The sequence below is a fragment of the Diadema antillarum genome, unplaced genomic scaffold, assembly GCF_040938485.1.
Source record: "Diadema antillarum isolate AM-2024a unplaced genomic scaffold, OU_Dant_1.0 seq00001758_RagTag, whole genome shotgun sequence".
NCBI classification, from domain to species: domain Eukaryota; kingdom Metazoa; phylum Echinodermata; class Echinoidea; order Diadematoida; family Diadematidae; genus Diadema; species Diadema antillarum.
In genome coordinates this window covers 1-27,500 of record NW_027272440.1, presented here as the reverse complement: position 1 = coordinate 27,500, position 27,500 = coordinate 1, and the positions used below count along the sequence as shown (strand labels likewise).

Here is a 27,500-nt window from a genome sequence, read left to right as displayed (position 1 = left end):
TGAAAAAGAAGTAATAGTGATCATAATAATGGATAGAGATCATGCTAAGCAAGTTCAATATTTTTCAAAAATCTGGATATGAATGTTTTGTCAACAATAATTTATATTCAAATTCATGAAATCCTTCCGTCGAGATGTTTTCATTGCAACTGATTGACAAATAGCCCTACAATTATGATATATTACCAAATTATTTCAATAATGAGAAGAAGATCGTTAAATCTCAGCACATGAATTTCGTGGTTACATTTCATTTAAAACTGAAGATTTTAGGCAAAAAAATTACAATAAAGAGATGTAGATTAACGGAAAATGTATAATTGTTTAATTAACAAATATTGTATGATTTCAAGAAAAAAGATGGTAATGATAATTTTGAGCGTACTAAAGAAAAACTTAAAGAAGCATTAGTTTGTTAAACCAATATTCATGTTCAACGTTTCTTAGTAAACAGATAATTTCAATTTAAGTTGTTACATGAAGTGATTTACACTAAAGAGCAGCTTCTAAAATTTGGTTTGGTTGAAAATAGTTTGTGTTCTTTTTATAATCAAGAAATAGAAACTTATGAACATGCATTTTGGCAATGTCAAATTATAAAAGATATGATTCATGTGGAGAGTTAAATCTCATTACGATGACGTGGAAATACGAGATATGCATTGGGCAGACATTTTTTTTTCAATTTCAATTTCGATTTTATTTTCGTATTTCTCGATGGAAAATACATAAAATATAACAAAATATAATAATACAGAATGTCCAGCTTGTATATATACAAAACAAAAATACAAACATAGTACATAGCGGTCGATGTGTCATTTTCAATCAAAGTAAAAGAATGCTAAAGAGAAATATGATGGAACCTACTAAAAAGCAAAGCTTGTTGAGTGTAGGTCCCAACATAAGCCTATAAAGTGTGGAGAACAGGATGAGGAGTACGGGTACAACAAAGACCAGACTATAAAGGATCACTCGGGGGTACAGAAGATTCTTCTCACATAATTTTATGTGTATAATAAAATGAGAACAAGTAACCACATGCTGCACACTATATAGCAGTTGCTCTAATAGCAATTTTGACAGGGGAGTGATAATGTGAATGCGACATAATTTTAGGGTTTTAAACATTCCGGCTTCCATTGACACGGGGAATGAGTCGGAAAATGGAAGACATGAATCAACAATTCCTATATGTGATATACCAGCCAGCTGCAATGTCTCATGAAAAAGGAAAGAAAGAAAGAAGGGGAAACTATGACTCTATTTTTGTTGGACTGTCCGGTAGCTCAGTGAGAATGATGTTCGTTATTTCTTGTATTATTTTACTGAAATATATTATCTGTAAGTCAAGAAGTAGTTTCTTACCATCCTGTAACATATTCAGAAAAATAGTGGAAAGTATTGAAGAGGAAACGAAACCGGCAAATTTGAGAGGGAAATCAGGCTTGTATTTTTAACGAATTTGGAATATGTTAATTAACCGAAATATTTGAAAAGATTAGCGAGTGAAGGTTATTATTTGATCGATATATAGAGCGCGGCTGGGGTTTTGTATAAGGAAATATATTTTCTGTTTTATGAGGGACGTTCAAGTCTTCTGTATTTTTCTTTTGTCTGTATAGCTTCTCAACGACTTGTCTTTTTTTCTGCTGCTTTTAAATGCTAACTCCTTTCACTGGTGATTGCATTTATTAATGCAGGGTATGAATATATTATGGAGTTTTTGTGATTGAATACAATTTATTTTGAAGTGTAGGATTGGGATATGAGCAGGGACCGTATACTGCATGGGAGGGGGCTGGGTAAAGGGGTAGGTTTAAGGATCGGGGGTTTGTGTGTGTGTGTGTGCGTGGGGGTGGTACGTGTATAGGTTTGTGTATAATTGAGTCAGCAATAGGCCTACGATTAGTTTTTCTGGTCACGTGCAGATAGTTTGTTCTTCATTTACTCAATCATTTTTTATTGCATATTGCTTGCATACATTGAAGATTAATGTTTTGTTATGTGAAATTATTATAGAAATCAATTAGATCATGAAAACGGACCGCACAGACCTGCGGAAGAACAGTCTCTGGACTCAAGTATGTTGCAGTGAAAAGACATGAAATGAAAAACAAAACAAAACAGTTTGTTTGTGTGTGTTTGTTTGTGTGTGTGTGTGTGTGTGTGTGTGTGTGTGTGTGTGTGTGCATCTACATAGATAGCTAGAGAGCGAGAGAGATTATCGGTATTCATCACAGGTCAATGCCCTTTTCCTTTGCCCTCTCCACCCCCCCCCCAAAAAAAAAAAAGAAAAACCGAGAAGAAAAATACCCTGCACCTCAAAACAAACAAAAAGTTGCCAGACATGAATTTTTTAGTTAAGACCATGTTCTGATAGAACAGACTTTAAGCTTTAAAATGATGTATAACTCAAATCAAATGGACTCTCCGAACCTATCTAAATATTGGAAAGAAAGCACAAACTCAGGAAAAGTGTGAACTGAGAAAAGAGGCTCTGAAGTACAGTGTCTATTCAAGCGCTTAATCTTTACTAAACCGTGCTGGCTGTGCGATGAATGGGACAAAAAACAGGAAGTAAACCACCAGAGTAACAACAATGAAGGGATTATCAAATAAAACTGAAATTACGCATGCCTCATTAACACATTCTGTCCATAATTAATGCCATTCTTCAAAGCAGTAGCACTTTCCTTTCAAAAGTTATTAGAGTTGAAAGTGAAGAGTGTGGACAAGGTTTTTCAGAAATGAAAAAAGGATTCTAAAGACACACCTAATCACACTATTCTACCAAAAAAGTTGGAGATAAACTGCTTTAAAAAAAACACACTTTCCTGCCCGTTTTATGATACCAAATTTCAGCATAATGTAAAAGAAGACCCGCTCTTTCAGAAAATATGAAAAAGTCAAGTTCGGCTAGGTTGACCCATTTCACTTATTTTCATTGCATTCCTCACGCAAAATCAGTGTGTGCGACTTTATGTTCGTTTTGAGGTGCACGGTCATATAATAACATTTAACAACTTTAGCCGGCTTTGCTCGAAGTCCTGCACAACAGTGTTAAGCGTGACAGTGGACAAAATGAGCAAGGCCACAGAGTACACATTCATTGTACACTATACTCCTCTGCATGCTCCTGACACTGAACTTTGAGCAATTCCGTGTAAACGTACACCTATATGATAGGAATTACAGTGCGCTATGCACACAGATTATCACGATCGAGCAACCAGTAACTTTGACAGCCTGCATGCATTCTAATATCAGGATCCACTTCTGTCTGGCGCATGACATCGTTTTAGATTAGCTTTAAACGTCTCTCTGCCCGAAGCAACATGTCCCAGCCCGATGAGAAACCGTCACGTCTGTGTCTCCTGTGCCTTCCACGCTCGGGTTCGACTTCGCTTCTAAAGTGCCTGAGTTTCTTCGAAGACAGCGAGGTCTGGTTCGAACCCTTCGTTATCGGTCGCTTGGTGAAGACCGAGTACAAGCGGAACACTGGGCGGGAACTGCCGACGGAATGGAGCGAAGCGCACGCGGAGCAGTTCGAGCAGGCGGCCACGTTCATGCAGGCGATCAACAAGCAGCAAGTTAACGGCAAAAATTACGCGTGAGTACACGTATAAATGACCGTGATCATGGGGGGGGGGGGGGGGGGAGGGGGGAGGGGGGAGGGGAAGGAGGCGGGGGAGGGGAGGGGTTCTTAGTTTGCGACCACACCTTGTTTGTCGTCACCTCTGTCTGCCAGCCCGATAAAGTTTGCTTTTTTTCCCTGTTTTATATATGATATTCATATCTTTATACTGCTTTGATGTGTGCAATTCCACACCACAGAATCAAGTTTGCTTCACAGGGCTCGGCATTAACATTTTTTTTTTCTGTTGGCCCGAGTTTGGACCACTAAAATCTTCAAAGTTGAGATTCTGGTCTCCCGAAAATAAATCTATTCAGGAAATCGCCCAAAATAAAAGGAAACAAATACAGGCCATTTTGGATCTCATTTTGCCTGATCGGTCCTCCAAAAGATAACTTTTCTTTCTTTTTTTTTTGGTGGCCGGACATTAATTTTTAGTGGCCCCGTGCTACTTGGCCACCCCTAATGTCACGTCCTGCTTTGATTGATGAAGTAAAACAAAACAAATGGAATGGTATCATATAGTACTTGTTAAATTCTGCAAGAAAGACTGTTATTTCTAAATTTCGTTACATTTTCAAGATATGAGTGATCAGTGGCGGATCGGGGGGGGGGGGGTAGAGGATGTAACCACCCCACCGGCTTGAGATTTTTTTTTTTTGGGGGGGGGTTAGGGGTCTGTTCATGCAAGATAACTGAAACACAGTCATGATGATATGAAAAAAAAACGCGTTTTAATGCAATTTGACACAATTGCCAATATGAAAGCGAATGTATCAAATAACATTTTTTTTTCTCGGATATAGGCCTATATTCATTTTTTTAAATTTATGTTTTATTGAAAAATTATACAGAATCACACTATTTACAACAATCAACTTGATTAGAATAACACAATCACTGAACAATGTAGAGGAATTGTAAAAAAGAACAAAAAAAGGCAGAACATTAAGTTACCATATACAAATCAGATCTTATTCAAGAGCGATATTCAACAATTTCTCTTTATTGCTTTCATTTATACACTGTACCACATCGAGCGTTCTTTTCTAACGCGAGGCGTTCAGACTCGGAGAGTGAATATCTGCGGTGAGGTGAGGTAAATATAGGAACAAAGACTCAAGCAAACATCTCTCTTTGTGTATGATCCTCTCGTCGCTCGTACAAACTTCCGTGGACTTTAATCTACCACTCTATTGTGAGTTTTTTTTCTTTTTTTTTCAGTGATTGTATATATAATTATTGTCGGGGATTATTCTATAATCATTTATCTCACCGCGCACAATTAAAGGTTGAAAACAATTATATCTATCTATCTCTCACCATCTCTTCCTCTTTCTCTCTCTCTCATGATATGATATTATACAGTACGAATTTTCATGTTGTTGTTTTTTTGTGGTTGCTGTTTTTTTTTTTTTTTACTGGATAATATTACCCAAGAGAGAAATCTGAGTTGCTGACGATATATGCACAAAATACAGTATCTGTGATTGTGGTAGTTGGCTTTTTTTTTAATGAACATTGCTATAATCAAAACATATTCAAGCTCAGACCCAGAGGTGCATTGAACAGATATGTAAATGTGTAATGTTTTCATTTTTCCTCGCATCCTTCTCGCAGGTTTTCGGAAATCAAGCGATCCATCGAATCTTCCCAGAAGCCCGTTGTCATAGTCAAGGACATGGGGACGTCGTTCCTGGGTCGATTGCAGTACCTTCCGTCTCCCGACGTGGGCTTCAAGTACGTTTTCATCATAAGAAACCCCTGTGGCGCCATCGCATCCTACCGAAGAGCGTCTCTTCAGACGTGGAGGAACTACAAGACCTTCACAGGTAGTGACGAGGAATTCGACTTGTTCACGGACGATCGATACTATCGCAGTCCCGGCGGCTGCTTCCGGATTCTCCATGGCGTGTGGAAACACGTCCGCGAAAACATCGATCCCGATCCCCTCGTTATTGATACGGAGGACTTCCTAGCCGACCCGAAGGCGTTCCTGCAGAAGATCTGCCAAGTCGCGGGGCTGCGCTACCATGACGGCCTACTTCAGTGGGACCCGACTCCCGCCGTGGTCAAGACGTGGAGAAACGCCGGTGGGGTTAACCATCTTCTTGGGGAGAGCCTCGTGGCTTTTCACGGCACGGCCATCAATAGCTCGTGCTTCTTCCCGAGGAAGCGGCAAGCCCCGCCCGACAGATCAACCCTCACCCCCGATGTCCTCAGAGCGGTGGACGAAGGAATGGAATTTTACATGGATATGTATCAGCATAGATTTGTTCCAGGAAAGACACCCACCCCATAAAATGAAGAGACTGCATGAAAACAAAAGCGGGTAAATCTGTTGCGACCAAAGAATGAATTTCGACTTTAGGCATTCATGCACACATTGTCTTACTCTTTTTCTTCCTATCCCATTCTTTCTCTGTCCTCTTTGTTTGTCTCTAAGCACCATCACTAACTTGTACATGACCAATAACGTAGAAAATTGATATAGACAGATTTAAAAACAAATGTCTGTTGTTCTACTATGAATCTTTGAATAAAATGCATGCGCAATAATAATTTTCGGCCATTCTATGCTGATTTTCACTTCCGACACATATATGTATACATTTTTGTTTTGTTTTGTATGCTTGAAAGTGTCTCCAACTCCTCTTCTTTTGATTGACATAAGTCTGCTCTTTCAGAGATTCAAAATGGAAGCTGAACATTTCATCAGGAAAACATCAAGTTTAAACAAATATCAATAAAAGGCACTGACTGAAGCATTGGGTAAGAGTTTAGAGTCGGCTGAGTATTTCAGAAATCTATAGCGTTTTGCTGACCGCGCTCTGCAATGATGGTCACACACTGATTGTGAAAGAAAAAAAAATCCAGCATGCAAAAGTTTTGAAACAGAATATTTCATGCTGTCATTAACAAATACATGTTATCACCACGTTGTGTAAACTTTTTACCAAATAGTTTTGCAATAGCAACATCGTCTATACATGGGACTGAAGGAGAAGTGGTAGTGTTTCTCTCATTGTACTATTACAAAAATCTACCTTTTGTAAGAGGCAAACCAGTAGTACAAATGTATATGTATGTTTCCCTCGGTACCACGGTGGAGCCGGTGGAGGGGGTGGAGCTACACCTTGACGTCATAATATAATGAATGTGCATTAGATGACATCATACATGATTATGTATGATGTCATTATTTCCTATAGTAAGATTAGATAGTGTTGATAAGTGGGAAATGGGTGAATCCTTCCGACAAGATTATGAAAGCTTGACGGTGCTGTGGAGCTGTCAGGATCTGTCTTAGTGAATATGTACGAGGTCATGATGTCGCGATGATAAATTCTCGACATTATGTAAATCAGAGTGCAACGAACGTGAATCTATTGTATTGCAAGCGATTCGTTTTTGTGGAAAGGCGAGCGTTGTGTGGAGCCTAAAGAATATGCATGAGGTTAGTAAAAGTCTCGTCGATGATTAGTTATGAATGTGTAAATTAGCGTGCCACAAACGTAAATTTATCGCTGACCAGTGGAGCTTTTGCAGGCGATGTTTGGTTGTTTGTTCATTTCCATCTGAGAAGATGACTGGATAGCCCATATTCAGCTACACTATAGTAAGCTGGTCTTCCATGGGGTCCAGTTGGATGTGAGGTGGTATCGGGTTAAACACCCAACTCTTTGCGATGAATCGCAAAAACCGATAGCATAAGTCGATTTTTTAATATTTTGAAGTACGGTCTCTGTCATAAAGTACAAAATGATACATTTTAAATGATATATTGGCCACTACATAATAAAGGTACATTTTTGAAGTTATGGTCAAAAGAAGCAAAAAATTTCTGATTATTCTCTTTATTTTTCGTGACCTTTAATCGCAAATATCTCCATTTGGCAAATATGGACTTATCGGTTTTTGCGAACAAACTCTTCAAATGAAGCAGGATCTTTTACGTGCATAAGTTGTAACTCTCTCAAACACGGACCTCCATTTTATGTCTTATCCGAAGGACAAGGTAACGATGAGGTAACGAGATGTAAATTGGAGCGCTATATTCTCAGTGCAATTCACCATTTTTTTTTTCTCCAGGAAGGAAGAGAGTTGCGTGGAGCCTTATGAATATGCATTCACGAGACTATCGCGTGAATGGTTGTGACGCAGAACTATATACATGGTATATCATGTGACTATGACCTGTGGAGCGCTACATCATTTTGTTTCTTTGAGGAAGGGTGAGAGTTCTAGCTGTGGAGCCTGATGCATAATTTGCCTTTTGTTTATTCGTGTTGTTTTTTTTTGTGTGTGTGTGTGAGCGTGGAGCCTCTACGAGCGCTGTGACTACTAGTATGAGATGTGGATCGAGCGTTACATTGTCGTTGCTGTTGTTACCTTTTTTAAAGGGGTGAGCGTTGTGCTGAGCTTTATGAATATGTATATACTGTAGCGATGGTATTATTCGTGAAGGTGTAACTCAATATTCCACGAAGTTGCGTGGAACCTCGTGAAGTATCGTGCAGCAAAGTGATCTTTATTATCGCAAAGTGATCTTTATCATCGCAAAGTGATCTTTATTATCGCTCGTTCATTCATTTATTGAACACGCATCATCATCAAAAAACTACTGGTAGTCTAGTTAACGTATATGGTGTTCACGTTCAATTTAGTGTGCGATTGTCACACATAATTAAGTTAAATACTCAATAAAGTCATGGATTCACGTTCAACAGCATACCAACTATGGTCCAAAATACTCAGATAGTGTACGATTCAAGTGATGCGTTGATGAGAGTTTGGTTTGTGCTGCTCAAAGAGTAAACTGTATATAATTTGAATAGCTATATACATGTACATTGTTTGCCTCACAATCGGTTGACACGTTTTCTTTTTTCTTTTTCTTTCTTTGTGTAAAATCTAACGCGATGGATTCGAGTCATTTAAAACTCCTAGGAATTTCAGATGCTACAGCATGATCCGTATATCCCCTCATAAAGTTCCATATACCAGCTACAATGATATGAACGAGCGATAATAAAGATCAATTTGCTGCATGATACTTCACGAGTCTCCACGCAACAACTTCGTGGAATATTGAGTTACGCGTTCACGAATAATCATCGCTATACAGCATCAGATACATAATGCTCATAAAAGCTCAGAACAACGCTCACCCTTTCTAAAAACAACAAAAGCAACAACAAAATAATCATACGGAAAGGTTGTCTCTTTTAATACACACAGAATACAACAGTTGTCTCTTGTAATACTTAGGGTTTTATGTTTCACCTGATATGGATAAAGCACGAGCATTGAATTGGGAAAATAAACTTACGAAATTGCAAAGACTTTTGGATAATTGGAGAAAAAGAAAACTTACTCTTTTTGGTAGATTGATTATTGTAAAAACCTTAGCTTTAAGTCAAATAGTTCATATACTTATGGTTGACACAATTCCTGCGAAAATATTGAAACGATTGAATAATTTGTTATACACTTTTATTTGGTAAGCAAAAACTGAAAAAGTGAAACGAACTATTATGATTAAAGAGTTTGAAAAAGGAGGTGTTAATATGATCGATCTTTCTAAGCAAAAACTCAGTTTCCGATTGAGATGGCTTGGTCGCACTATAGGTGCAACGAAAGGAACATGGAGTAAAATGTTTTTTTATTGGTATAACTTTTTTGATGGATTACAATTGTTACTAAATTCTAATTTGGATTGTTTGAATATGAAGAGGATAAGTAAAGATCAACTCCCATTGTTTTATATTGAAATATTAGAAGCTTGGTTAATGATAAAGAATGATATTTGTTTAAAATTTCAACCCATGGTACACGGAGTACAATATGAAATTTTGTGGCATAATAAAAATGTAACTTTTCATAAAAATACCTTATTTTATGATGGTTGGTATCAAAGTGGAATTGTATTTTTTAAAGACTTTTTTAAGAATGGTAAGTTTATATCCATTCCAGAAATTTTGTATCAACTTAAACGACAGAAAAGTAAGCAAACGTTGATTTTTTATTATATTTTATTACGCCAGGCTATCCCAAAAGCATGGATAAGCAATTATGCGGAATCAAGTATAAAGTTTCATAATAGGTCATTAGAAATTCCTAAAATAAGAATAGGAATAAGAAAGCAGAAAAGAAGTATTCAAGATGTTTCAGCCAAACAGTTTTACAAACTATTGTGTACACGATGTCCCGATAGCAACAGATGTTGTATATACTGGGAAAAGATATTCGACTCATCATTTGATTGGATGAATATATTCAAAAGAAACTTGTGTTATTGTAAAGAAAACAAATTGAAAGAATTTAATTTTAAGATTTTGTATAATCTACTACCAGTTAAAAAGAATTTGTACAGATGGCAAATCAAAAGAGATGGAAAATGTGAGCATTGCGGTGTAGATGAAGATAATCTACATGCGTTTATTGAGTGTAAATTGAATAAGATTTTCTTTTCGTATCTAACAGTTATGATTAAAATTATATATAATGTTGATTTTAAGATAACAGGAATGCATCTGTTAAAAGCCCATAAAGAGACTGAATTAGATTTGCTTTTGACAATTGCCTTTTGGTGTATTTATAAATATATACTGTTAAGAAATAAAACCGGAAAGAATGTCGTGAAACTAATTTGCAACATTTGTTTGGAAGAGAAATTTGTAAAAGAATAGAGGAAGATTTGAATAGCAAGAAAACATATTATAATTTACCAAAGCAAATGAAGTATATTGTGTAAATAGTTTGTGGTTTCCTTTTAATCTCAGGAACCCCTCTTGAAGCTCATTGTATTTTTTTTTTCATTTTTGTATAATGTGATATTAAATGTTGAATTATGGAGGCAATAAATACCCTGTTGGAGTCAAAAAAAAAAAATCTTGTCCAAGGACGTAAGCGCTGAGCGGGACTCGAACTCGGGTCCTCCGATCGGGAGTCGGGAGTCTTATCCACTATGCCACAGCGCCCCCAACAACCATTCACGCGATAGTCTCGTGAATGCATATTCATAAGGCTCCACGCAACTCTCACCCTCCCTGGAGAAAAAAAAAATGGTGAATCCACGATAGTGCTCCAATTTACGTCTCGTTATACCTCATCGCCAGTAAAAGCTCCACGAATGATAAATTTACGTTCGTGGCACGCTGATTTACACATTCGCGAATAACGTACTCATGTTTTGCTTAATTTTTTACAATAATGTAAGTTTGTTTTACTTGAGAAGCAGAATAAATGCAGGTTGTGAAACATACAAACAAAGAAACAAAATATTTTCACTTTTTAAGCAGTTAACATTGATACTAAACTTTACAATTTTTGCAACTTTGTAATTGCACGATATCATATAACAGGGTTACATTTAATGTAGAACCAGGCAGATAGATTTTCCAAATTAATATCACTGCGTAACACTTTTGACTTAAAGGAGCAGGAGAAAGTTTTTATTTCTCCGAAAATAAAGTCTTTAATTTACCTACATTTTATATTGAAATAGACAAGCAAACGAAGTGTTTGAACAGCATATTGTGCGGAAATAGAATAAAAAGTCGCGCAGGTTGGCACTGTGGGCATGAATGAAAATTCTTATAGATAATTTCAACAATGGAGAGATTCGATATCTTTGTATTGAAGCGAGGATATCAAGGTTGTCAAACACTTAGGCCCATATTTCTAGACCGCCATTCATTTTACATTTAATAGCTTTTTTAACTTTCTGGATGTGTGTTTGTGCAATTGTAACTTAGCAATGTTTTATATGGAGTCTCTGCATGTGTCATCATTATGTATTAATAGTATAAATTATCTATATGTGGAATATTGCAACATACACAATGCAAGTGGCGTTTAGAGTAACCTCCTCATCATTACCCTATACTGTATGCAAATTTGTAGTCATAATTCTATATCCTGCTCATGGCTATTTTATGCATGATCTTGACCATGCAAACAGTTTTGCATTACAAACGGAACTTGGCCATTTGAGTTACCTGGTCCTTTAAGACATTCCACATTTTAGACTTTTATCAAAAAACATGAAGTCAGAAGAAAGTTCATGTTGAATACGAAGGAAAACGTTATCTTTGTTGTAGATTACGAATGTTGTGTAGATGGTTTGATATCAACATAACACGTCTTTGGCCAGTTGTGATTACCAGATACAATTAGTTTAGGAATAACAATAAACAAAGGTTTCAAATTTTGCTCTCTGAATGTCGATGGAAATATTGCGCGTTATACGCCTGAAAGGTGAAGAGGTGTTATATATTCGGCATCTATACAAATCCATTCGTATACAGATCTGAAACTACTCTTGAGCTCATTGTCGCAAATGTTAGTGAAAAGTCATGATCTGTTAATAAATGCACGTTAGAAAATGTCTTAGACGTTAGAAACTCTTGATGTTTTAGAATCTGCACGTTAGAAATGTTGTAGAATCTGCACCCAGCAAGCAGTGCTTTTATGTGCCTGAATGTATAAACGCCAAATATTTCGCGAGGTTTTATTTTCGCAGGTGCTATTCGCGAAATTAAAGACACGCGAAAATAATAACTCTACAGGCATAATCCCGATATGAATGTGATGCACACGTATACATTTCAGTACAGACTCGCTAAATATACGAAGATGTTGTTCGCATAAACCGATAAGTCCATTTTTGAAGATTTTGAAGTACGGTCTCTGTCATAAAGTACAAAATATAACCTTTTAAATGATATATTGGTCACTACATATAAAGGTACATTTTTGAAGTTATGGTCAAAAGAAGCAAAAATTTTCTTATTATTCTCTTTATTTTTCTTGACCTTTGATCGCAAATATCTCCATTTGGCAAAAAATGGACTTATCGGTGTTTGCGAACAAACTCTTCATACTATGGCGTATACAGGGCTGTAGATTTCTCATATTTCACATGTTTAATTGTCTTAAATGCTGTATTTGACAATATTCGCTCATGCATTTTTGTTTGTAATGTTTACGGTTTATCTGTTGAAACGTGGAATATGGAACAATAAAAACAAACAAACAAACAAACGGATTGTTTATTTTGATGCACGTATGCATCCTTCTAATTTTTATCATTTGAAGAACAACGTGACTACCTGAGATCTTATAGTTTTGCAGTCCTGTATTTTACAACTGCTAAATATGATTAACAAAAGACATCGCACATAGACTCTGCAAAATTATGCTCAGTTCAGAGAAAGGTGCGTTCTAATTTGTTTGTTAATCAAATAATCCGGTACGGAATAATGGCTGGTAGATTTTTTTTTTTTGTGGGCGGATCCAATTAAGGAAATGATAGAAAAATAATAAATAGGATATGGGACATTATATTCAATTTTATAATGATTCATATAAGAATGCTTTTCCCTCAAAAAGTAACGATCAAGATATGATATATCACCCAAGTCAGCATGCATGTGCACTGCATCGGTCCTTTGTAAACGGGGTCATTACACCAGACCGACACCCACGAGTCATATACAGCCCACGAGTTCGACATTGAAAACAAGTCCATATTGAGTCATACAGCTCACGAGTCATATACAGCCCATGAGTTCGACAGTAGGTAAAAACAGCCCACGAGTTCGGCAGATACAACACGGGGCTTAATGGTCGGTCTCGTGGGCCTTGTTAGCTTAGTGTCGACGAGCTGTATGACTAGTGAGCTGTGTAACTCATGGGCTGTTAGACCTGTGAGCTCTGTAACTCGTGGGATGTATGACTCGTGGGTGTCGGTATCGTGACGTGCAGCCTTCTTAACTATGGTCAGTGCTCTCTAAAAAAAAAATCGAGTGAAAATATTCACTTTTAAAAGAGTGAATACAAAAAAAGAGTGAATTTCGAGTGAAATTGGAGTGAATTTTGAGTGAAAATGTTCATTTTCACTCATTTTGGAGTGACGTCAGGGATCACTCCAAAATCTTCGAGTGATCCCTGACGTCACTCCAAAATGAGTGAAAATGAGCATTTTCACTCAAAATTCACCCCAATATCACTCGAAATTCACTCTTTTTTGTATTCACTCTTTTTAGAGTGAAAATTTTCACTCGATTTTTTTTAGAGAGTGCAATAGGCCAATATGTGATGCCACTTTCCTCAACCAGGAGCCTTATTGTCAGTAGTATTAATAGGCAGTGCTGTAAATTCATAAATTCACTTAAAAATAATGTGTTTTATGCGATGTAATGATTATTCGTTCTATCCGTATAGGCCTCGTGTGCTTGCCAGCACTTCTACCCGACAGCAACAAAGTGATCTTTCAAGCTCGATATTCCTTGATACTGATGGAATACTCATACAGAAAATATTATTTTGTTATTCAATGCATTCAATGCAAAACAATTAACGAGAAGCTTCTCCACCGTCTAGTCGCAGCTGTCTGCTGCTGTTTCATTTTTTCTTAACATGAATTTCATATTTTGCGCATTATGTCGCTTTGAAAACGAGTGAAGTGTTTAACCAAATTAGAAAACATAAGTTCATTCAGGCCCTTATCTATAGGGGGATGTTCAGGGGGTCCCACGGACTACCCCCTTTCCGTTTGCCAGCAGCATAAAGAAATAAAAAGTAAAAAGAAAAATTAGTCGCGGACCCCCCCCCCCGTCTGCAGACCCCCCCCCAAAAAAAAAAAAATAATAATAACAGAAATAAAAGAAAACAAATGAAAGGGGACGTGAGTTGTTAAACGGAAACCATCTTTTGTGAGGTGGGACGAGAAACGAAAAACAAAAACTTGGTGGAGCCCTTTTGCTTTTGTTTTGTTTTTTGTTTTTTGCTTGTCAGGTAACTAAACCCGGAAGTGGCACTGGAAATATCTTTTGCACCCCAATGTGTGGAATAATGGAACTGAACATAAGCTTGAACTAAAAAGGTCCACTTTTTCGAATTCTGAACACTCCCATAAAAGTCCTAGTTATGGGCCTGTCATTTGACAAAATGTGCACGATGGCTTATTTCAAAAGGGCTTTCGAAATGAATGATTTTCTTTTTTATCTCTAGTTCTAGAGTTCAATTTGGTAGCAAAGCGGGTTTAGCGCCATTAACTATATTAGTCCAGTTCATCATCAAATAGAGCAAAATAAAATCTTTTCAGTGATATTTCACTTATTAAATGACAAGTAATATTCTTGAAGTTGTGAAAAAAAAAATCTCCTATATTCTCTCTCTCTCCCTTCTCTCAACATAGTCTCATCTCTCCTCTACTTACCTTCCTTCACGGGATTATTCGTCCTTTCTCCATTGATTCCGCGTTCCATAGTCCACACTGTTCGCCGACTTCGTTCTTCTCTTGGTTTCATGAATCTTCACTTCTCTCTCCTATCTCCATGATTCTCCCACATTCAACTCCTCCCTCTTCCTCTTCCCTTCTCTTTCATCTTTCCCCTTCTAACGATTTCCGAACATCTTACTTGATTCTCACTCTATTCTTCCTTACCACTCTCTCTGTTCCTTTCTCTACCGTCTCCACTAGTGCAACTTCAACTTCTAGACCATTACTGTCCCCCACTCTTCACTTTTTGCCCTCCTTACAACCCCCATATGTCGCTTCCCTCTTTGATTCTCCTCTTTCTAGGCTCTTCTGCCAAATATAGATCCGGTTAAAGGGATTGTACAGTTCAGTTTGGTTGAGACCTAATTTCGGGTTTCTAACATTTTTTGGTGAAATAATGAGAAACCTCTTATGAAATATGAAAGAGCATGTAATTCTATGAGGAATTCAACGTTTATTTGATAAAAATTGGTTTTGAAATGGCTGAGATATCCGAAAAAGAGCAATTCTAAAAAGTGTGGGACCCACACTTTATTACGATCGCTTTGTTTTACATTGTTTTTGGATGTTTCAGTAATTCAAAACCCGAATATTCATCAAATAAACTTTGAAGTCCTCTTAAAATGGTATGCTCTGTACTATATCATAAGTGTTTTCTTGGTATCTCGCAAAAAGTTAAAACCCCACTTCTCATCTCCACCAATACTGTACCATCCCTTTAAGGACTACATACACATGGTGTCACCGCAAATCTTTCTCCCTCATTTATTTCACCATGCAAACCTTCAAACAACAAATATCCTGTATTTTCTCATTACATGTATTTTCTTTGCTTTTTAAATAGCTTCAATTGCAAATTTCTCGAATTAACAATAATGAAGTTATTCGTTTTTGCAATCAAATACCAAGTATTCTTTGCCCACAGTTCTAACAAATCCAACAGCTCGATTGTCACCGCCCCGAAACGCAGCCTTTCCAAACATGGTTGCTGCCCTCTAGCGCTTTGTGTTGGCGAATATTAGTTAGGGTCCCTATTATTCACCGGTAGTTCCTGGTTGAGCGAGCGAGCTCTGTGTGATGTGCTGCCCAGTGTAGTGTGAGCGTACGAGGCGAGGATCGGGACAGGTGCCTGCGCTAGCCCGCTGTTGAACGTGTGATCTGCTCATACATATTGTCTTGACTGTTTTTTCTGCTTCGGTTCGGAGTGCAGTGGCGTAAAAGAAACCAACAATCATGGCGGACGCCCCCAAAATTAAAGTTTATATATCATCAATTTCCTCAAATATGGAGGTAAGTACGTACATCTGGGGTTTTCTTCATGCAAGGTCGTGTACCACTAGCCACTTTTCAGCCTAGCGGATTTTTATCTTCGCTGGCTGAGCTGGGACATTGACACTATACACCGTATACATCTTCCGCTTCAGCCTTTTGTACACACGTACTGTCTACAGAAAGGGGCGCGGCCAGTGGTGGGTGGTGGGCGCGTACCCCGCTTATTATGTGACCCAGCCCTGGCGGCCGAGATATTTGGCTCCATTCTCGGTACGTTAATGGGTACCGCAGAACTTCCCCTTTCCAGTCGAGAGGGAACAGTCAGTAGTAACCAGGAACAGTATACAATGACAATTTCATTAAAACTACTTTAAAGCAAGTACTAAATTACACCGTACATATGCACCTCAACTAAATTTGCTTTTGTAATTTTAACTATGATTCACGCACTTAACTGTCTATGAATGTCGTAGGTCATAACACTTGCTTAACAGTAGGTGTAAGTCAGATCTTGCTGGGTAGACTACTGTAATGTCAATTGAGATAGGAATTTGATAGAACTGGAAACGGAGAGTGTCTGTTGCCAAGTCACTATCTAGTCTAGTCTAAACCAAAGTTTATTTCTCTACTCAAGATCTAGACCTACTGTCTATACAACTTACAAGAACCCTACCATTACTAAAGTGGTAATTTTACATTAGACAGTTTGTGATAATCTGATAATGGCAAGTGACATATTTAGTTCCAGGCACCACAACATTTATCCCAGGGCACTCCATTGTTCAAAGTTACAGCGTATGTGGGAGCCTGAACATGAAGCATTCTGATGGTTGGCTCCCACTCCAATGGAGCACCCCGGGGGGTTTATTCAAATGAAATAGGCATGGATGTTCTTCACCGGTGTTCTTGTTCTATCGCACCAGCTTAAAAACCACTTCTCTGAACACTGCCCAGCATTAAAGAGTTAGACATGAAATAAACTTCTTGGTATGGCCTGTGTAAAAGAATGGCAATCCACAGGTGATCAAGGATTTAGGGGCCACTCAGGTTTTTTCTTTCTTAACCTCAAAATGACTCTATTAATTGATATTTTTGGCACTGCACAGAATGATATTCTCTGTTGTTTCAGCTTTTCTACAATGATGTCACCAGTACTATGCAACTGTGGCCAAAAACGAAATTAATGAAACATTGACGGGTACATGCAGAAATTATGAATACCAGTTCAAGATTCAACTCGCTACTAATCGTATGTGGACATGCGTATGCCTGGTGGAGATGCACATTTTGCTGAAATCGGCCAGCAAATAAATGTGGTGAATTGTCACCGTAAGGGTGGGTGTCTGTCTTCTGTCTAGGCCTTGTGTTGCTAGAAACTCAACTTGCAATTAGTAAGTCATCATGTACAATGTAAATGCAAATTTGATATCAAAGGCAACTTTGTGTTCAGATTCCGCAAAGTACTAGTAACACATTTGATATCATCAGCTGAGAGGCACTTTTACCAGAAGGACGTTACTGCAATTTGAGGAGGGGAGTATCGAGTTATTGGTATTGGTAGAGATTGATCTACTCTACGTCATTGTTTTCAACTTTAAATTATTTTTATTTTCAGTGAATTGTTAAGAATCAAAACCACAAGAGCTTTATTTTATCCGATATTTGGAACAATGCTTATTAAATCTCCCCACTTTTGATTTTAAAGTAAACTTTTTATTTCATAAAAATTGATACATTTCATTTTTATTTCTGCTCAAATCTAAGAATGCAATTAGTGCCCTTCTGGTTCTCAGAATCTCTAGACTTGACTTGTTGTTGGCACAGACTCTGTAGACAGATGTAGGTAACATTGAATTAAAAAAAGAAGAGTGTCTAAAAGACTATGAACAGCTCTGTGATACGGTGCTTTGTAAACTGTTCATTGTATGGGCATTTTCATTGTATGGGGGTAACCTTTTGACGAGAATTATCTTTTGATTTAAGACAATAAAGACATGTTTGAACACACTGGGGTAGTTTGACAACAATCTGGTAATCATTAAAAAAAAAAATAATGCAGACTGTGTCATTTTGTGAAAACAGAATTTGTTAGTTGATTGTATGTACCATGGTACTATCTCTGAATTGGGAAGGCTTCAACCGACAGCAATCTGCAAGGTCCCAAAATATTTTTAAAAATATAGATGCAGAAATTGTGATAATTCTACAAAATTGCATTCTTAGTGAACAGTACACTTTGTTCTGAACTTGTCATAATACCTACAAATTAATTTACTACTGCACCAACAATCAACATTATACACATAGATCGGATGAGCAATATTTCTGAAATGTACTTGCCACATTATAGATCTATGAACAGATATCAGCAAGTCGTTGCTCAAGGACAAATCTCCTGCATTTCTTTTTCATTTAAAGATATTTAAACCAAAACAGGAAAGGAAAACGGGGTGCTAATAATAAAAAAAGAAATGTCCTGAAGCAAAACATTTTTGGCAAAATCGTCCTTTCTGTGATTATGATAAGGTGTTGTATACAGTGCATTCCCATTATAACGAACATGGCTATAATGGAATTCCGGTTACAATGAAGTAGACTGCAACAGTATCTGCTTTATGTTTTTTTATTGCATCTTTGTTTGGTTACTAACGAAATTTTGATATTACGAAAGAAAACTGCAGGTTGTGAAGGCTTTGTTATAATGGGAGTCCACTGTACTCTACTGACATGATAGCATAAAGCCACTGGAACCATTCACATACTGTATATGGCAAATATTTCGTGATACTTTTAATTTCGCGAGTCAGGTGCTATTCGCAAAATTAAAGACATGCGAAAATATTGACTCTGATCAAGCTATGAATGTGACATACATGTACGCATATGCACTTTTGGTACAGGACTCCATAATCGCGAAGAAATCGTCGGAAAGTTCTGATTCGCGAGAATTTAGGGCTTGATGAATATATAGCATACAGTATTTTGGAAAAAGCATGCTGACAGGTGTTTTTTTTTCCCCTCGCTAGACCAAGAAGCAGCAGCAGGACATTTTCTTCAAGCTTTCCAGCAAAAAGATCGCTTACGAGGAGATCGACGTTTCACAGGATGGAAATCTGCAGAAAATGAGGGAAAAAATGGGTGAAGGTCACGAGAAAGCGCTAGCCCCTCAGATCTTCCATGAGGATACGTACCTTGGGGTGAGTACACTAGTTCCCCGGTAGACTGCATGGAACAGTGGTGACAATTGAATTGTACCTCCCACGCATTTATAAAAACTTTGGATACTATCCATCTCCTTAGAGCCGAGATGCACTTTGCAGTTTCTGAAATGCTGAAGTTCAGCACTGACACCTTCGGTATAGGAACTGTACAGTACTGTTGAGGTTGAGTTGGGGATTCAGGTTTATAAAATTCCTAAGTGAGATAATGAGAAACCTCTTATAAAATATGAAAAAGCATGTAAGTTTTAAGAAGGATTCAATGTTTATTTGATGAAAATTGGTTTTCAAATGGCTGAGATATCCCAAAAAGTGATAATGATAAAAGGCGACGGGCCACGCCTTTTATTAGGATCTCTCTGTTTCACCTTGTTTTTGGATATCTCAGCCATTTCAAAACCGATTTTCATCAAATAAACTTTTGATACCCCTTGGAATTCCATGCTCTTCGACATCTCATAGAGCGGTTTCTGAAAATCTCGCAAAACATTGAAAGCTAAATCCTCACCTCAACCAGAACTGTACAGTCCCTTTAAGCATTCAAAGTGAGTAAGGATTGTCATAGATATTAATTCATCAAATGATTTCTCTGTAAAAACACATAAAAAGAATACATTCCCTGGACTTGCTACTGACATTATATTTAAAGTAATATTATTCGCCTGCTTTATGAAAGAGGCCAAGTCAAGAGGTCTTTCATTATGATGGAAAAGTGAAAATATAGATGTTGAATTTTCTGTATATTTTCTTTATATTATTCTACATGTGTGACATCACAAACTGTAGCAGATTTCTCATCTACCAATGGCTGCACAAAAATTTAAGAAATTCATATCTTTTGTACAGATTGTCCGATTTTCCACAAAACGTTCACCGATGTTGTCTGCTAGTATTTGCTGCATTCACTCAATCCACATACATGTTTGGGTGAACTTGTCCTTTAGATACCACCAAAGACTATGTGGCCTCATCTCTTGTGCTGTGAACCCTATTTAGGCCAGAGCTTGTACTCGTGGTCAACATGTTTTCACGTTTCTTTCCATTCATGCAGAATTATGAGGCATTTAACAACGCAGTGGAAGCGGAGATCATGAACGATTTTCTGAAGCTCTAGTCACGCTCGGGCTTTCCGCGAAGGACGACAGAGAACAAGAGTGAGAGATGAGAAAGAGAGAGAGAGGTTGGACATCAAAGGTCAGCCGAAGAGATGGAACCTTATTTCCTTGCTTCCGTCGAATTATTTTAAGTTAGTTTAAGACGGATTGTCCACAATGTGGGTTATGTTGGGTATAGTTTGGAAATTAGTTTACATAACCATCTCATCGTGTCAAGAGGAAAGTTTATTTCTTCTTCTGTTTTTTTTTTCTTTTTTAATTTAGTCATCCGCTGCTTGAGTGCAGCAAGTCAGTAGAAACATGTCATGGATATGATGTAGAGAGAATGGAGTTGCACGGAATACAGCTTTTAGCCATTATGCAGACTGTAGAAATGCACTTTAGTGTGACTGTTCACCAATTTATCCAGTTCCTAGGCCCCCGCCATCAGTGCGGTGGTTGCTAGAATCCAGCAAATTTAAGCATTGATTCCAAAAAGTGGAGTATGGGAGGGCTGTACCGCAATGGGAAACAAAAACGTTGTGTGTCATTTTTGCGTAATCATTCATTTTCTCTCAGTAGATAAAGTTTGATGCTATTACCCGAAATTTCTTCATGTGGCGAGATTACGCATGTATCGCAAAGATGATTTCAAATTCATGGCAATCACATTTGGTATCACCCAAATTAAAGTTAAAACTTTTTGCCTTATTCTGAACATTGAAGGCTCATAAAGGGTAATTAGTATTTATTTTGACACATGAGGAGAGGAACATTTAATTCAAGATAAGGGCTATGACTCCTTTGCTACGATTTTGCGTAAACACCCTCCCCTGCTGTACCTCTGTCAAAGATGGGACTCCGGCTCATGTAGAGAATTGACTTTGAATGACATAATGAATGTAACAAATATAAATATGACATCACTGGTGAGTGATATTTTATTTTGTGTGAGCCACATGTACAGATATACATGAACAGGTAATCCTAGCAACCCTACAAGAGGCTGGACATTACAACCGGTAGAGTGTTCCTCATCGGAATCAATGTACACAGTTTTTGTGCTTTCCTTTTAATCTCTCTTGCCTGCAGTATACTGTGTAAGCTTTTTCTGAAGCAAGTCACTGTACCCACTACACAGTTACAGTCCAAACATAGACAACTCTATGACAGACTTGGCATACCGTTTGAGCAACTACACAGAATTAATCCATAGTGATGTCATTATGTGAAAGATGTTACCATTATTTGAAGCATAAATTATTTTACAAATCTAACTTTGAAATCTCATCGTGATTTACAAGCTTGCACACAGCACAGTTTGGGCCTCTCTTTATAAAAGTCTTTCAAAACGTTAAAAAGAAAAAAATGGAGATCTGATCATGTGAAATAAGTTGTTTGAAGCCTCGAAGATTCAATGTACTCTGGTCATAAGTTATGAAGTCCTCCGCAAATGATAAGTGCTAGCAACAGTGTGTGGCACATGAAAAATGTAAAAGCAGTGTAATCTCGAGGGAAACAATTATGTAACGACTCCTAATGTACCAGCAACTAGCGGAAGTCTTGAGCAAGGCCATTTATTTTACACCAGGTGAAATGTCCAGGGAAATCGCTGTTCCTTGTTTACAGCACAAGAGGAGGCCAGAAAGAATCACTTTTATAGGAATCTAATGCAGATACAACAGTGCATGCTCAGTCACACTTTTGGAGGTGTACAGCAGGTGCCATGGTTACTTTCTGTCCCATATTACAGTACATTGTATGTGCCCCCTCTTGACAACCTGAAAAAAAGAAAAATGCTGAAAGTGAATGTTTGCTAGACTATTTGTCATGACATTTTGCCTTAGTATTACAAGTTGTAGCTATGATAAAATGCATACTTTGTATGCTTTTTTAGATGACCTCCAAAACCTTTGATCCATGGAGATGAAGTTCATTCATTGTGACATTGCAAGGTTGCATGCAAGTTGTAGACACGGAAGCAGATTGCATAGATATTACCTTTACTTCTCATACTGTATGAATAAATCCTTCTTTCATCTTTGTACAACAGGAGTAGATTGGTGTACTAATAATATCTTTACTTCTACATTGTAAATACATGAGGTGATTTTGTACTATGGTGCATATGAAAATAACTTTTTTTTTCTTTTTTTGCCAGCCATTATATTTCTGAATTAGAATGCCTGATTTGTCATACAAAGCCAGATGCAAACTGTGCAAATGTAATTGTTCAGAGCATTAGCCTATATGGTCAACATTCCACATTGATCACAGTAATGGTCAGCAAGGGGAAATTGTTGGTGGCATTTCAAAGTGCCCAGGTATTTCGAGAGATGGTAGTGGTCAGTATCATTGGACCAATCTCGATGCTTCGACCTCTGCTCAGTAAACCAAAAACTTTCAAGACTACGGATTGGTACATCTATGATTTTCCTGTTTTAAACGCCAGTTTTCTCAAAGAAGCCACGATTTCCAGCAATCCCTACATGATTTGCTTGCGAGTAACTTCAGAGTGATAAATTCTGCCATAGTCTTTTTTTTTAATGGAAGTTCAGTTTTCACACAGTGATAATTGCCCTGTTTCAACATTTGAGGGTTTGATTTTGCTGTGTTTGTGTTTGTTTTTACTTTGCATTAGATGAGTGAATGCCACATTCAAATCCAGTGGCACCAGACAAAACTATCCATTGCATTCACAAGACTGGCTGTCAATTTAGAGAGTGAAAAAAAAAAAAATTGTGAAAACAAAACAAACGAAAAAGAAACTTCTTTATATAGGCCCTCAAACTCAAATCTATCCCAGAAAATTATGGTGGTGTCAAATAATCCTACATATGAAGAGAAAAAAATATATAACATATGGCCCAGTTCATAGCATCTTTTCGCTGTCATGATTCAGGCTTTATGAACCAAATTAATTCTCAAAGCCAACTGGTAATGAGTTGTTGTGGTTGTGAAACTATTGTAAGACATGACTGTCTTTCTTTGAAATATAGCCTGGAATTGATTTCTGGGGATACATAGTTGCCTTTTTTTCTGTGCTTGTGAATTGTGTCTCTAAAAAGTTGTTCACACCTAGTTTGATATCAAATGATACAATTTAGAAGGCATTAGCCAGGATAAATGGTTTTCTGTTTGTAACATTCCAGTGTGTTTCAGTTCATGGTCTTCTTTTGGGGAAGGGTGTTCAATATGCGCTATATTCTGTCAGATGTACTGATTTTTGTTTTGTGTTTCTTGTGTGTATATTTTAATTTTTCGGATATTTTTTCTCATTGTTGGAAGGACAATGATAGTGTCTTGAGTGAGTGGACAGATTTATGCAAAGTAGGAACTTTTCTTCCTTATTTAATGTTTGGAACATTATTCAAACCGTACTGATCTTTGTATGGACAAGACCTGTATTTACATGTAGTTTATGTGCTAATCTTGTAACGTGCAAGTATATTAGGAAATGCCAAAAAAAAAAAAGTTATGTTTAAGGGAGTGTGGTTTTGATGGATATGTTGCTTTGCTGTATTAAATGCAGGAATGCGGACTTCATTAACAAGTTATTTCATTATGAATGTGCACTATGATACAAGAGCAGAAATTTTGCATTGAAGGAGATGTATTGTAGATTAACCTCAAGATCTGTGACAGTGCCAGATTGCTTTCCCCATCAAAACGGAAGATTTAAAATCCCCTGTGCCAGTCATATTCTCTTCACCTTGAACCTCACAGTTTCAAGAAGTATGCACCATCTGTGCTCGCATTATTCCCCTCCTGTTGTGTCATCTGTCCAGCTGAGCTATTATCCAAAATGCTGACATTTTATAAGATCTCTGTTCAAAAGCCTATGGAGGGCCCATCAGTCACCTTTTGCATTATGAGAGAAAAATAATCTTTTACATGTGAAATTATGCTGCGTAGTCTTTCCAGCAACCCTAATTCAAACTGGAACCAGGGTCCCATCCATGGCTTAAAATTACATATTTGTCACAAACATGACAAAAATGTAATGGTTATACACTGAATCAACTATTGTGCCATCAACCAATCAGCTTTACATTCTTCTTTACAATGTCCACATGTTGTTAAGAAGTTGATAGCATTCATTGTAAGTTACTTTATATAGAATAAGTTTCTGTATTGTGTTGGGGCCTACAGTCCAGTGTCAAATTTGACCAATCTGTGTATGGAGTGCTCACCTGTACTGTGTTGGTTAAACTTTGCAGTTGAAAGCATGCAACAACACTGAAAACCTTCTTTTTTTCATGTCCAACTTATAAACAACTTTCAAGTGCTTTGATTGTCAAGATGAAAAATTCTGCATCAAATCTGAATGCGTGTAGAGCATTTCTCCATTTTGATAGTAGCAATGATGTTGAGCTGATGTGTGAACATCTCTCAAGCTGTGATGCATGATGGTGTGAAACAGAATCAGATACTTCTGGTTCTGTAGTTGTACATTTTCTTGACAGCATGCGATTCATCCACCATTTTTCCTTCACTGCATTTATGCAAGAATGGAGAATAAAGCACAGATTGGTCCGCAGGAGAACTTAATGTACCACAGATGCTTTTATTCCAGCTGGGGAAGAAAGTGAATTTTGTGTTTCCAAGTGTGAAAATACCATCATGTATGCTTTAATAGATTCTTTTAATTTGCACCATCATGCTTGCCTCAAAGTCTTGGATGTATACACGTGTACGCGTATGACCAATGTAGCCAATAGAAAAAGAAGGTATCCGTTCATCAGGGTCCAATAAAAGAATTGAAGACCAGCAGGTTAGGTGATTACATATGCCAGCAGTTCAGCTAATAGGGCACAGCATGATATATTGTGTTACAGTATATGCCTTTTAATACCATGCAGTATGATACATAAATAATTTATAATAATTGAGAAAAAAAAAAGGAAAAGCTGAAGCAGAACAGTATATGAATATGATTCATACTCTGGCACTATACGATGATACATGTAGCACTGGAAGCGAATATTGCCGCTGTTCGTTTTCTCGCAGTGTTAGTTATCGATGATTGGTGCAAATTTTTACAAAATGACAAATCCGAATTACTCCCGCCATTGTGATCAGAGGAAATGCTAATCTGGCAACTCAATAAATCTTGATTGGAGTACTGCACAAGGGAAGTACGACCATCTGTACGCTTCCATCATCTCCTGTGTTGTTCTTGGTTTTTTTTCGATGGAGTGGTGGTTTAGATTTGCCGTGTCGTGCATTAAAATGAATTTTAAAACATGTCATCCACACACATGGATGGTGGTGATGATGATAGTGATGGGTGGTGGTGGTGATGGGGATGATGATGGTGGGGCTGGTGATGGTAATGGTGATGGTGATGATAATGGTAGTGATGATGGTGGTGGTGGTGTGATGGTGAGTGGTGAGTGATGATGATGATGATCATGATCATGATAGTGATGATGGTGATGGTGGTGGTGGTGGTGATGGTGACTGATGATGATGATGATGATGATGATGATGATGATATTGATGATGATGATAATGATAGCGATGATGATAATGGTGATGATGATGGTGATGATAATGTCGGTAGTGATGATGGTGATGATAGTGATGACCTGATGATGGTGATCAGATTTTGAGTGTACTTTTCTGATTTTCGTAGAGCATTTGATTCCACTGCTTTGGCTGTGTTTTACATTTGCTTTGTTTTCACCACATCAAGCATTTGACAGAAACTGTACACTTTTCCTCCTTTATAAATCATTCACAAGAAACTAATTAGCCATTTACTCTAAAAAATAACCTGTTGAGTCCCACCGTGTTCATTTTACATGAAACCCCAGCATGCGATAAATGAATGAATTGATAGATAAAATACTGCGCAGAAATCATGAATGTGCAATTGCAATTTACATCCAAGAATTAAGCCAGTGAATAGATAAGTACATGTAGATAAATAAATGAAAGAAATTTAAGAAATTATTTGGTAACCGAATGCATGTACATGTGATCAAAAGCACATTAACATTCTCATTTCAATTCGTGAAATTGTTTTCCTTTTTTTCAGTTCAGTTGTTGAGCATTCCAATGAGCACACAACTACGAAGAGCATAGCATACAGACAAATGGAAGATATAAAATTTGAGGGGAAAAAAAGATTAAACAAATTTAGGGGTAAATTTTGTATTAGGTAGTGATGTGCCTCTGTTGCCAATGTCTTCTACTGTGAACTGAATTCGTATACGTGAGTATGGCTATTCATTAGGTACATACATGTAGCAGGGGCGGATCCAGGAATTCTGTAAAGGGGGGGGGGGGGGCATGACTAATATTTCTGGTGCCACTTCCGGGTTTCATTTCATTTTTTTTTCTTTTTATTTCTTTTGTTTTTGACGAAAATTAAAGGGGAGCGTGCGCCGATTGCGCCCCCCCTCTGGATCCGCCACTGTGTAGGCCTATATATTACACACAAACATAGATGTGGAGCCCTGCATACACACATACAGTTGTTCACACATTTGCCATTGTGGGACCCCCCCCCCCCCCCCCCCCCCCCCTTACAGTGAATGATGCCCATGACAGTGCGTGATTATTATGGCATTGATGTCCACTTAACTCAATTATCGCTGCTGCTGCTCCTATGTAATCAAGATGATAATCACTATTGACAGGATGGCATTTGTGTGGGGAAGTCAATATCAAGCAGCTTGTTACAAAATATTATGATTTTTTTTTTCATGCCATGACAAAGTAGAGTGTATTTACATTTGGTGAAGTCTTCTCTTCTTTATGGGGTAAATTATTTATTTTATAGGGGCCCCCATTTTTTTTCTCTCTCTCTCTTCTTTCTTTAAAGGACAAGTCCACCTTCATAATTATACATGTGGATTGAGTGAATGCAGCAATATTTGTAGAACACATCAGGAAAGTTTGGGGGAAAATTGGACAATCTGTTCAAAAGTTATGAATTTTTAAAGTATCTGCACAGTCACTGCTGGATGAGAAGACTACCA

General features: G+C 37.5%; 2 protein-coding genes across 2 annotated transcripts; both read left to right on the top strand.

Moving 5' to 3' along the window:
• The first annotated feature begins 3,338 nt into the window (after positions 1 to 3,338).
• On the top strand, positions 3,339 to 5,939 carry LOC139712094 (uncharacterized). The gene is made up of 2 exons (XM_071623930.1): positions 3,339 to 3,613; positions 5,258 to 5,939. The coding sequence occupies exons 1-2, from the start codon at positions 3,339 to 3,341 to the stop codon at positions 5,937 to 5,939; spliced, it is 957 nt and encodes a 318-aa protein (XP_071480031.1).
• Positions 5,940 to 16,043: 10,104 nt separating this feature from the next.
• LOC139712095 (SH3 domain-binding glutamic acid-rich-like protein 3) lies at positions 16,044 to 21,316 on the top strand. Its single transcript, XM_071623931.1, has 3 exons — positions 16,044 to 16,217; positions 19,226 to 19,396; positions 20,469 to 21,316. The coding sequence occupies exons 1-3, from the start codon at positions 16,161 to 16,163 to the stop codon at positions 20,529 to 20,531; spliced, it is 291 nt and encodes a 96-aa protein (XP_071480032.1). The 5' UTR covers positions 16,044 to 16,160; the 3' UTR covers positions 20,532 to 21,316.
• The last annotated feature ends 6,184 nt before the right edge of the window (positions 21,317 to 27,500 follow it).